This window comes from Panthera uncia (assembly GCF_023721935.1).
Source record: "Panthera uncia isolate 11264 chromosome B3 unlocalized genomic scaffold, Puncia_PCG_1.0 HiC_scaffold_1, whole genome shotgun sequence".
NCBI lineage: Eukaryota > Metazoa > Chordata > Mammalia > Carnivora > Felidae > Panthera > Panthera uncia.
This window is the reverse complement of record NW_026057582.1, coordinates 66335880-66348555: the sequence shown is the minus strand read 5'-3', so window position 1 is coordinate 66348555 and position 12676 is coordinate 66335880. Positions and strand designations below refer to the sequence as shown.

At 36.5% G+C, this 12676-nt stretch overlaps 1 protein-coding gene across 1 annotated transcript in view; it reads right to left on the bottom strand.

Annotated features, from left to right (window-relative positions):
- Window positions 1-12676, bottom strand: part of PRKD1 (protein kinase D1) — a 327609-nt gene that overhangs the window by 7980 nt on the left and 306953 nt on the right. Inside the window, exon 16 of the mRNA XM_049612962.1 lies at window positions 11437-11704. Coding sequence (XP_049468919.1) covers window positions 11437-11704 — 268 coding nt within the window. The remainder of the gene's footprint in view (window positions 1-11436; window positions 11705-12676) is intronic.

Below are 12676 nucleotides of genomic sequence, written 5' to 3'. Positions count from 1 at the left end.
TTCTTCTTCTTCTTCTTCTTCTTCTTCTTCTTCTTCTTCTTCTTCTTCAAATGCGAATACTCAAGCCACTGGTCAAGTGAAAATCTTTAAAGAGGGGCTTCCAGGCCTCGGTATCTTTAGAAGCACAAGTGTTGCTAGTATGTGCAGCTGGAATTGAGAACAACTCTGCCAACTTCCACATGCATATAAATAATCCAGGGATTTTAAACTGAAGATTCTGATTCAGTAGATCTGGGGTAAGACCTGATTGTCTATATTCTAGTGGCTACCAGGAGGAGCCTTAGACCACATGTTGAGTAGCAAGACACTAGAGGCAGGAGAACATTGATAGTAGTTAACAACTGGTTTAATATTGCCCCAAGGACCCCTGAAGAGATGGATGTAAACACAGAGAAAGGTACCCAAACATACAGATATCTGTCCTCAGCCCCTTCTGGTTTGGTAGTCTGCAAGGAGGACACAGAAAGGTTTTCAGAGAGCTTTCACTCGGAGGATGCCAACAGGAAGAGCCAATGAATTGGATTACACAAATCAGTTCCAAAATAACTGCATCTGGAGCTCTGGGCCGTACTGGTATCACAACATTTAATAGGGACCAATGAAACGGAGTCCTCTTTTTAGGTCTCACTTCCCTAGCCCGCAAGGAAATGTCTAAGTACAGAACTGGAAAGCCTGGCTTATCAACAACGTTCAGGAGAAGGAATTCAGGTTCTAAATCTACAGTAAACACATGAGTCTACCAAGTCAGTTGTGATTTTTATGCCATGCTGAAAGAAATGTGTTCTTTATCACGAGGAAGTGGTGGCTTCACTTTATACTTAACTAGACTTGTGGAACCTTGAGTGAGAACAGCTTTGGGGTTTGAAAAACAAAGATGAGAGTGTTTGGACCAGGAGGCTGAAGGAAAAGCTGATTGCCCAAGAGAAGAGATCAGGGGTGATATGATGGCTGCTTTTCAAACCTGAGATTAGCCTCTATTTGGAAAAAGGAGCAGGCTTGTTCTAACAGTGGGTAAAAACAGAGAGATTTTTGCTCATGGTGCCAGGGTCAAATTCAGAAGAAATAAGGGTCCTTGTGAAACCATTTTCTATTACTGAAGCAATTTAAGAATGTTCTGGATAATTACTCAGTATATTGGTATAATAGAGCAGTACAGGGGCTAAGTAAGATTTTTACCACGCCGTATTTTGAAATATTCTCTGTTGTCACTGTGGAATAAAGCAAACTTAACAGAATACTTAAACCTTTACTGTTGTTCTACCCTGACATTTCAGATGTCGTATTTCAACTCAACTATGATATAAATTCAGAAGCGAAATCTTAACTTTATAATTGGGATATGTAGGAAACATTTCAATTTGGATGGCACATAAGCAGCTGATTTTTGAGCACTTATAGTGCCAATATTCTTTTTTTTTTAATGCTAGTATTCTCGCTAAAACTTCTGAGTGGTTTTTCCCTATAAATGACCATTTGTTAAAGAAAATTCTGTCAATTTTATTTTACTTGCTCTCAAAATAAATGATTCATTTCCTGGTGGTACACCCTTTCAGATAATATCTCATTTGGATTTTGAAATATGTATGTATACATACACATACATACATAATAAAGAATTCACTCTATTAGAAGATTTTTAAAAATCATTGTGTGTCTTTGGTTGCTAATTTTAAACTTACTTACTATTACTGAATAAACTGCATGGCTTAAAAGAAAGTACACTAAGTAATTCCCGAATTTCAAGGAGAGATTATTAAATCCCAGTGGAAGTTTGAACCCACCTGATTCACTTTAGTTTACCAATCGTGATAGAATTTCCTGACAGTGAGTCAAGCATTTTAAAGCAGCTCACTGGCTAGCCGCCTCACATCTCTTCCGTGCTGTTATGTCTGACAGCGGTGCTAATATGTTGACAAATCAATCTATTCATTAATATTCAGCAGGCTTGCTAGATCTGCAAGCCTCGTAAACTGTTACAAACACAGTTTAATTATTAAAATGACAATTGTCTTTCTTTTGTTTCCTATACCATTGGACTTCTGGGTCTCATCTACCCGAGGCTTATTTTCAATGGGGTTGTTTTTTTGTTTTGAACAATACGTAGTGCAAGAGGGGCCTACAGCTGGTTCCTTTTCATGGCAAAGTGCTACTTCCAACTTAAGTGTTTAGCGTTCTGGAACACTGTTGGATTTTGAAACCATACCATGTGGTATTCTTGGTGCAAGGCTTTTATTTAGCTTTGCTTTGTGTTTGTACTGGCTGCATTTTTCATCTTCAATTTCTGGGAGAAAAACACACTTGTGACCAATTTTATTTGAATTAACCACATTGAATGATAAAAATTGCTTTAAATGTAAAATTTAGATGCTTTGATAAATTTAGCGGTGTATTATGATAGCCATCCTATGACTTGAGATGCCATATATTCTACACTGTTCATAAATGTCAGCACAGGATTGAGACCAACTGGCAGAATAAATTGTGACTATGTCTATCAGGGAAAGGAGGATGCAGAAATACTAACACTGAGGCTATTCGAGCAGAAAAGAACCTATGTCACTGGTGCATCATCATGATTTAATAATCTTGAACTGAAGATAAGCTATAGGATTAATGCAAGGGGTATTCCTCCCACCCCCATTTTTATATATGGAATGTCAAGGCTTTGTGTCAGCTCTTAATTCTTCATAATGCACACTAACCACGTGCCTCTAAAGCTGAGCAGTAACAACACAGCAGGTGACTTGAGAATAGGTGCTTCTTCAGACGTGACCTGTGAAAGCAGAATATGATCTCTATCTGCGGGGGCTGGGGACTCATTGTGCGACAATTTCCAAGGTTGCCTCTGTGTTGATTACTGCCTGTTTGTCTCCCTAATGTCACATAAAGGAATATCAAAACTCAGAAGAAAAAAAAAATAGTAATTTCTCTGGTGGTCTTCATGGTCTATTACTGACCTTCCTCAAATTGTGTCTCTAATTGAACACATCAATTCAAGGTGATGATGGAAATGTAATTTTTACTCTAACAGATGCTTTCCCATTGCTGCAGGTTTGTCGGTGTTCTGGCAAGATGATCTGCCCTGGCACAAGTTTTATCTCACTTTACCAGCTGTCCAGCCACCACTTGTCTTCTTCCTCTAAGAGTAAACTCTTGGGAAAACAAAAGCTGCCTACTAAAGTTATATACAAAAAAGAATGGTTTAAGATGTATGCGATGATTCTGAGCAACTGAAGGAATGTAGGAGAAGAGAATTTGACTTTCACACTTAATAATTCTCCTTTGTGTGGGCATAAGTTGAGACAGTGGAGGTTACATCTTCTTCATCTGCCCAGTCATGATGCCGGACTGGTATTACAGAAAAGGAAAAATAACCCTTGCTCTCTGGTGAATAACACTTACATATACAATATATATGCACATATACATATATATACACACATACATACATATATGTACGCATATATACGTATATGTGCATATATACATATATATATGTACGTATATATACGTGTGTGTTTGTGTGTCTGTGTGTGTGTGTATATATATATATATGTATATATATGTATATATATGTATATATATGTATATATATATTACACTTAAAATTTTAGACATTTTTCAACCAGGCACAGAAGAATTATAGTTATATAGAAGGTTGTACTCCATTTATTCCTGGAGCCTTATTTTCCCCCATGTACTTCCATTCACTTTTATTACTTTTTAATGAAAGTATTGTATGCATCTGGTAAAAGATCTAAATCAATTGGTAAAAAGAGTTCAAAATGAAAAATAAAAACCTCACATCTCATTATGGTTTTAACTACTTAAAAAATGTCTTCTGATTAGCTTTAAACCAGTGCCACTCAGAGGAGGTTCATGGATCAGTACTGATCTGTGAACTGTTTACTGGTCTACAATGAAAGAGGTATAGAAAGTAAGATTAAGTCTGTGGGAACTTTTATAGCAAATTGATATTGCTGTCATTTTTTTTAAATTTTATTTGATAAACTAGTAAAATAAACTGGTACATATGTCTGGAAATTAAGATAATATAAAACTGGTCTGTCACCACAGAGTTTGAGAAGAACCACCTTAAAATACAAATCAAAACAGAGGTGCTTGGGTGGCTCAGTCCATTAAGTCCAACTTCGGCTTAGGTCACTATAGCATGGTTTGTGAGTTCAAGCCCCGTGTTGGGCTCTGTGCTGACAGCTCAGAGCCTGGAGCCTGCTTTGGATTCTGTGTCTCCCTCTTTCTCTGCCTCTCCCCCCAACTTGCACTGTCTCTCTCTCCCTCTCTCTCTCTCTCTTAAATAAATAAACATTAAAACAAAATTAAAACAAAACAAAACAAACATAGATTCCTTTCCATTAAGGACAATGAATCATTTTATTTCAGGTTTCTCTATTGTACTGACCTTATTCCCCCAATTAATTAGGTTGTCTTAAAATAATGTACGAGCCAGCTCTGTAATTTAGAACACTGCCTGGCATACAATATAGATATGTATACATATACATATGTATACATATGGATATATTTTATTCAGAAGTATTAACATTAAATTATACATTAAGTCATACAGTAAATATGTATTACTCAGTCCATTCACCTAGGCAGAATCCTAAATGAACCCCGTGGAAGCTATGGCTCTTCCAGCTCTCTTCACCTCTTCTCTATTCTCCTCCTCAGCATTGTAGATGTTTCATTATTTACATTCATTTGCATAAGTATAATAAAGTCAGACATGCTTGCTCTTAGGGTTATCTAAAATTTTGAATCAATAAGCAATATGTTGGATAATTTATATGTAACTATTATGAATTATGAGATTATAACCCCTGCCACCTATACCCTATAATATCAAATTTCCAAACCTACATCCACTCAAAGGAGAATTGTCATGCGTCAAGAGGATTCTCTTTTCCTACATTCCTTCAACTGCACAAAGCGCAAAATCATAACACCTATGTTAGTTTCTTCTTTATTATACATAACTTGGTTATACAACTTTCTGTATTTCCTGGAGTTTACATGTTTTCTTCTTTATTCTTGACAAAAGAAACTGGTCAAAAAGCTTTTTCTATTCTTGCTACCTTCATGGCAATCAATACTGAAATACATTTAACATTTGAAATAAATTACATGTCCTGATAGTAAATATCTGAGAAAGAAATTGCAAATGCAAAAAGAGGTTAGGAGTTAGAGAGGGATTTTATAATTTATTTAAATATAAATATTGGGAATTTATTTAAGACTTTCTTGAGAGCACTGTTCAGCTGTCAGGTCTTTCAGAGGATCAGGGCTCTGAAGCAGTGTTTCTGAAAGTGTGATCCACGGACTTCTTACATTCTCAGCACAGGATTGCAGTTTATAGGGGTGGGGCCAGGGAATCTCCACTTTTAACTAGCTCCTCTGATTAAATGTTGGCATGCTAAAGTTAAAAAATGCTTACTACAGACTTAGAGCTAGACTATGACAGATTTAAAATAAGCCATACTCGAGAAGGTTCTTTGGCAAAATTATTAGAAATCACTTGCCTTGCAAATATTTCCATGTACTATTAGCTATTTTTTCCATTTCCCATATCTATGCCCTACACCCCTGGTATCTACTTCTTAAGTCATAGACAGAGCCTTGTTTGCAATTTTCTGATGTTTTGGCAATGTCCATCCAAGATTCGACCTTATTATTATACCACATGTGACAAACATGGAGAATAGCCTGGTCTGTCTCTTGCTCTTTTGGAATTGCTAAAAATGCAATGAATGGAAGGGCATATTGATACATGATCAAGTAAGGCATAATTTTCCTTAGTTTCATCTGATTATCTAAAAAACGTTTAAGTGAACATGGGCTGCTCTTTCCATGAGATACAGTAAATTTGCCTAATTAAGTAAATATTTTAAAGTAAGTGTGCAAGTCCTTTCAAGGAACTAAGAAAGGTCATAGGATGGATGTGTTAAGGGCCAAACTGAACCTAGTATGTGATAAAGCTAGAGGTGGGAGTGAGGCCATGTGTAATCATTGATAGGTAACAATGGACTAACTGGAGGATGTCAAATGGCCACCTGGTAATCACTAAGATGAAATGAAACAAGGCGTAATACACAACACTGGCTTAGAATGAATTGAAACGTCCTCAAACTCCCATCCCATGATTACCTAAAGTCTCCTCTTGAGTAATTATTTGTAATCATATGATTCATTCTGGAGTGTTTTATTGTATACATGCATTCTTATTTAGTTATATTTGTATAACTGTGTTTATAATGTGTCTCTTTGGTTATACATATAAGTAACTATATATGAGTATAGTTAAATGTATGTTTAGTTACATATATAAATTTGTATAATTATACACACATTTGTGTGTATAACTAAATACCTATATACGGATAGATATGTAGATAGATCATGTAAAGTGACTGGAAAATAGAAAGTGTTCATTATATTTAAGGTAATCCAGCTATGACAGTCACTGTGCTAAGCACTTTCCGGTGCAATTTCATTTAATTCTTAAAATAACCCCATGAGTTAGGAATTACTGTCACCATACTTCAGAGAAGAAAACTGAGACCTAAGAGTTAATAAGGAAGTTGGATGAGGTCACCAATACACTAAGTGGAAGAGCTCTCAACTCAGGGCGTTATCACAACATGATCTTGTTTCCCTGTATTTTTAGATGTTATTAAAAACTGTGTTGCTACTGTAGCTCTAAGCTAGTGAAAGCATATTAAAAATTTAATGTGACAGCATGGCAAAATCCATTAGAAGGATAATCAAGAGGCTATAAATGTAGTAGATAAGAGCATCTATGTTGGAGCCAGCTGACAGGATTTGCACCCTGGCCCCACTCAGGAAAGCCACTTAACCCTCGGCGCCTGCACCGCCTCATCTTTCAAATGGAAACAATTATAGTATCTAGTCAAAGGTTGGAGATGATTAAATACATTCATATATGGAAAGTGTTTAGTGTTTGGCTATAATGCAAATGTTATAGAAGTGTTAGCTGCTATGGTTTTTTTTCTTTGAAGATTTAATTTTATTATCTCCATTTTTCCTGTAACAATTGCTGAGTTAGGTTTTCCTAAAAGTCTTCTCATTTTTCAAATCATACCTTGATTCACAAAAAAATACTTTGATAATGGACATCTATTAATGCTTTTGTGTTTGTTTTTGGCCTAGTATCTCTTCCCTGCAGGAACTTACTCTCTCCAAACTGGAGAGGCTCTCCATCATCCATATGGCCAATCAAAGCCAGGTTCCTGCGGTGACAGTGTGATTGTTCCCAGAGTATTACGGGATTTAAGCAGAGCCAATCAGTGCCCCTTTCAGAGAATGTATGGCTACTGATAAATAATTACTCTTCCGTTCTGAGATCATATACAATAAGCAGCATGTAAGCCAGGGGCTGCCGGGGGATCACTTTGCACCACATGAAGAATCCACCTGAGAGGGAAGCCATCATAAAGCAAAATAGAGATGATGAGAGATGGAGAAATATGACACTGAACCACCAGATCCACATAGATGAGGTTCACCATTTGGACTTCCCCGTTGTGTGAGTCAATAAACTATCTTCTGCCTAAGTTAGTTATAGGTTTCTATTATTTGCACACGAGACCTAGTTCCCTGCTAAATTACTAATCAGCACATCCCCAGAATGCCAGTACTCTGCTTATTACACTATCACAGCAAAAATAAGGAATGAGTTTAAAATATTCCCTTATAGATTCCTAAATATCAAGGCATTAAGAAATAAGCACCCTTTGGTGTACAAGTATCTATGCTATAAACAATGGAGACAAATAATTTGAAGTCCAAGCCCTGCCACTGTTTGACTTTGAGCAAGTCACTCAACGTTTCTGGTTTTCTCTACGACAGAGACTAAAACAAGCTACATACTGGAGGACTGTTGTGAGGTTCAAACGGTACGATGAGAGCTCCACCACTCCAATATATAGGACTATATTATATCAAGTCCCTGTCTACACTAACAGAAAAATAAATGCATGACACAGGAATTTTTTCATTCTGACACATCTATGTATGTTACAAAGACCTTACAACTTTCTTTTTTCTTTTGCTTTTTCATGCCAAGAAAACACACACACACACACACACACACACACACACACACACAACTACCAATATGTCTGAAGAATACTTTGGAAGCATGCACATCAGTTTGCATATAATTTCTAAAATTATACAATCACTTCTTGGTTACCCGCCAGAGCAGTTGCTTAGCTTAGTGCTCTCCTATCTTCCCTCCTAAATCCAAGTCCTTGGTTCACCCCACACCTGCCTATATAGATGCTTTTCACATCCTTTATCTCATTCAGTCTCTGTTACCAACTCATTATATAGGCAGGGATCATTATCCTGATTTACAGATGAGGAACTGAAGCTCAAAGAAGGTTAAGTGATGGCTAATTAGAATGGCAGATAGGACCATAACTCAAGCCACTTGACTGTTGATTCTTACCTTTGATTTCTGAGTCACTGAGGGGCTTCGATTTTTATTTCCTTGTATCTAGATTTTTAGTGATTCTGGCAAGGTTTAAAGTATATGGAGACTAAAAATTTACTATTATCAGTTGTGACCATCCTTTGCCAATACTAGTTTCCTTGTGTATTTCTCAGATCCTACGTGCTTAAAATTGCATGGACCCAGCTCCTGTTACAACTTTTTGTGAGGGAATTGTTTGTTCTCAACAAGATAGTGGGACAGACCTGGGGCCTGTCCTTTTTACCTAGCCTAATTACTTTTGTAACACCTCAGCTAATACTATGACATAATTTCACTTTTTCTTTATATTCAACTATTAGTACTGTTCATATACCAGCAACTAGGTAACTCATTTCCCATCCAGGGCAGCAATTGGCAAATAGTACAACTCTTGTGCCTCAAAGGCAAGGATGAGTCAGAGGAAGATACTGAGGAGAGAGGCCAGTCCCTCTCAATTCCCAAACTGATTTAGAAAGGTGAAGTTCTGTCTCAGCTGGTCTCTATATCACTTTGTCTGAGTGATACAAAATTTTTAGCACTTAGAAATATCTGTAGCCAAGTAAAATATGTACTTCCTGGTCAAATATAAATGCCTTTTAAATTTCCTATGTAATTCTCGAGAGCCAAAGCATAAGAGACTGTTAAAAACTGAGAACAAATTGAGGGTTGATGGGGGGTGGGAGGGAGGGCAGGGTGGGTGATGGGTATTGAAGAGGGCACCTTTTGGGATGAGCACTGGGTGTTGTATGGAAACCAATTTGACAGTAAATTTCATATATTAAAAAATAAAAAATTAAAAAATTAAAAAATTAAAAATAAATAAATAAATAAATAAATAAATAAATTTCCTATGTAATTCTCTTTCTCAAATGCTGTATCTCTTTCTTTGCAATTTTTAGTGACTGGCCTAAATTTCATCTCCTCTGAAAATGCAATTCTGACTAGTCAAGTCCACAGTGATTCTTTCTCCTTTGAACTTGGCATCTCTCCATTTAGCTTCAAGTTCTTTAAAGAGTATTTTATTTTTGTCCTTTGCTTTCATGTTACCTACTGTGTGTGTGTGTGTGTGTGTGTGTGTGTGTCTATATATATCTATATCTATCTATCTATCTATCCACATATATATTTGTGATTTCACAAAAGAGTTTTTTGAGCCATTAATATCTAGGTCTCTGGCCTCTATTATCAGTGATAATTAAACATTCACAATCTATAGCTATTTGTTTCTGCCCTAAATAGGTTATATCTAGCAGCTAGGCCAGGACATTTCCGTCGTATCAGAGACCAAGCATCATTTATTCTACTACTTCAAGAAAAAGTACTACACTACTCCCAGAAAAAAAAATTAAATGTGGAGGCAGTTTACCCAATGCTCTATTCCTGCATAACAGGAAAACGTGACTAGCTTCAGAGGTATTCCAGATTTGCACCATGGTAACAATAGCAAGTCCTTCTATTGGATTTATGGATTGCAGGTATCAAACATAATGGTTAGGCATATTTAAAGGTAGTGTTTCCTAACTGGTCACAAGGTTATTGATAATTCCACCTTTATGCCCCCAGGAAAAGAAACCTAATTATACTTTGCTTTTTGCCTCTGTTGAATTATCCTAAATATTTCATTAGTACTTTGGCTACATGATAGTTCATTTGTAGGTCACAGATTCCTTTAAGATATATCCATCCAACTATGATTTACAACTAATTAGAAGATGTTCAGGGTTATTGCTAATAGTAACTCAAAGCCCTGATAATGGATAACTCTTGTCACTTAATACTAACAGGAGTTAATTATCTCGGGCAGTTTGGATACTTTCTTTTCTGATTCCCACATCACTGCATGCAGTAACAGATATCAAACAGATGTTTATCTCTGACTGTACTTGCCTTTTAAAGTGGTGAGAAATTTGAACAAACTTAGAACTAGACGTGGCCTGAAAACCAAAGGACTGGTGATCGAAGAATATGTGACCAGACTGGGTATATCCCCAGTCTATGTGGGTCTATACCCAGCATATCTGGGTATATGCCCTGGGCATATACACATCTGGGTATACATTCTGGCTCTGTCACCTACTAGCTTGGTGATTTTGGCCTGTGGTGTCTGTCAGTTCTTTTGCCTCAGTGTTCTTCCTTGAAATACAGGGTAAGTAATACTTACAGGGTTTTTGTGAGATTGAATGAACTCCGAAGTACGTTCATTGGGGAATTCTACTCTGAAGCGTGCTATTTTCTCTACCCTGACTGCCCCTGCCACTTCTTTTAAAACTCTCTTTTTCTTTAAGGAGAAGGAAAGGTTTGTTAAGAATTTAAATAACGCAACACTCACTGTCAAAGGTAATCTATCTTAAAGAAATCGTCAGAGATACATATAGAAATTATATTTAAGGATCAAATAGAAACAACCTAAAAATATAATACCAGTGAAATGGCTAGATAAAATACCATACATACTTTAATGTCACACAAAGGAAATCAGCGCACAAAGAACTTGCAGACTAATACATAGTATGATAATTCAATTATCACTATCATAGAGTTCTTGTACCCATAATGGATTAAAAGTGCTTAATACAAATGCAGGTATATGGTAGGTAAAGATTATTCTTGGTAGAGATTAGCTGTTTCTATTACACCAATGTGTAAGTATTTATAAGTTCTAAGGAAATATATCAAAATATTAACAGTTTCTTTTTGTTTCATTTGCCTCTTAATATTTATTGCTCAATCTCTCCACAACATATGTACATTTCATCAGAAGATGTTTTTGGTCTTTCCCAATCCACCTTAATCAAACTGCGCCCCTACTCCAGTGGACAATTTGCAACGAACATTTATCAATTTAATAATTCTCAATTGATTTAACAATATAACACTTAAGGATTAAACCATTATCATTTCTGAATGGAAGATATTACCTTCGTGAGAGATTTCCTTCCAGGGATTTGGTGGATACATGAAAGCTGCGTTCTGGATTTGGTCATGTATGTCTTCATCTTCATTAAATGGGAATGTGCCACTTAGGCTTACATAGATGATGACTCCAACAGACCACATGTCTAGAGAGCGATTATAGCCCTTGTTCCTTAGAACCTCAGGAGCCAGGTAAGCTGGGGTACCCACCACTGACCTCCGGAAAGACTTTTCTCCAATGATCCGGGCAAAACCAAAGTCGCAAAGTTTCACCTGTTGATAATAATGGTTTGCAGGAATGGTAAGGTCACAGACACACATCATCATGTGTCTTAGCCCAGGTCTGCCAAAGACAACTGTAATTCTTTACATATATTGTATGGATTTCTCATGATGGAAGTAACAGCTATTTTCCATTTTATATACTTGAACACAGTGCTGGAAGTTCTGGTACAAAAGCATATTTCATTCATAAATATCATCTAAACATTCTCCCTTCCTCCCGCACCCAAAACAAAGTGATAAATGTGAAAATATGTATACTCAGGAGTGGGTAATATTGTTTTACAAGGCAGGAAAATGTCATGTAAATACGGAAGGGATGGACTAAACTCAAGGGCTTATTATAAATAAAGGTTTATCCAAGGAATACAAAAATGCTGATTTGAAGGGGCACATGCACCCCAATGTTTATAGCAGCACTATCAACAATAACCAAATTACAGAAAGAGCCCAAATGTCCATCAACTGATGAATGGACAAAGAAGATGTGGTATATATATATATACAATGGAATACTACCCGAAGATGAAAAAGAATGAAATCTTGCCATTTGCACAACGTGGATGGAACTGGAGGGTATTATTCTAAGTGAAACTAGTCAGAGAAAGGCAGGTATCACATGATTTCACTCATATGTGGAATTGGAGAAACTCAACAGAGGAACATGGGGAAGGGAAGGAAAGATAAGGTAAAAAGACAGACAGGCAAACCAAAAGAGACTCTGAAATACAGAGAACAAACTGAGGATTACTGGAAGGGGGTTGAGGGGTGGCTTAAATGGGTGCTGGGCATGAAGGGAAGCACTTTTCGAGATGAACACTGTGTGTTATATGTGAGAGATGAATCACTGGGTTCTACTCCTGAAGCCAAGACTACACTATATGTTAAGTAACTTGAAAATAAATACATTAATTAAAAAGAAAGAAAGAAAGAAAGAAAGAAAGAAAGAAAGAAAGAAAGAAA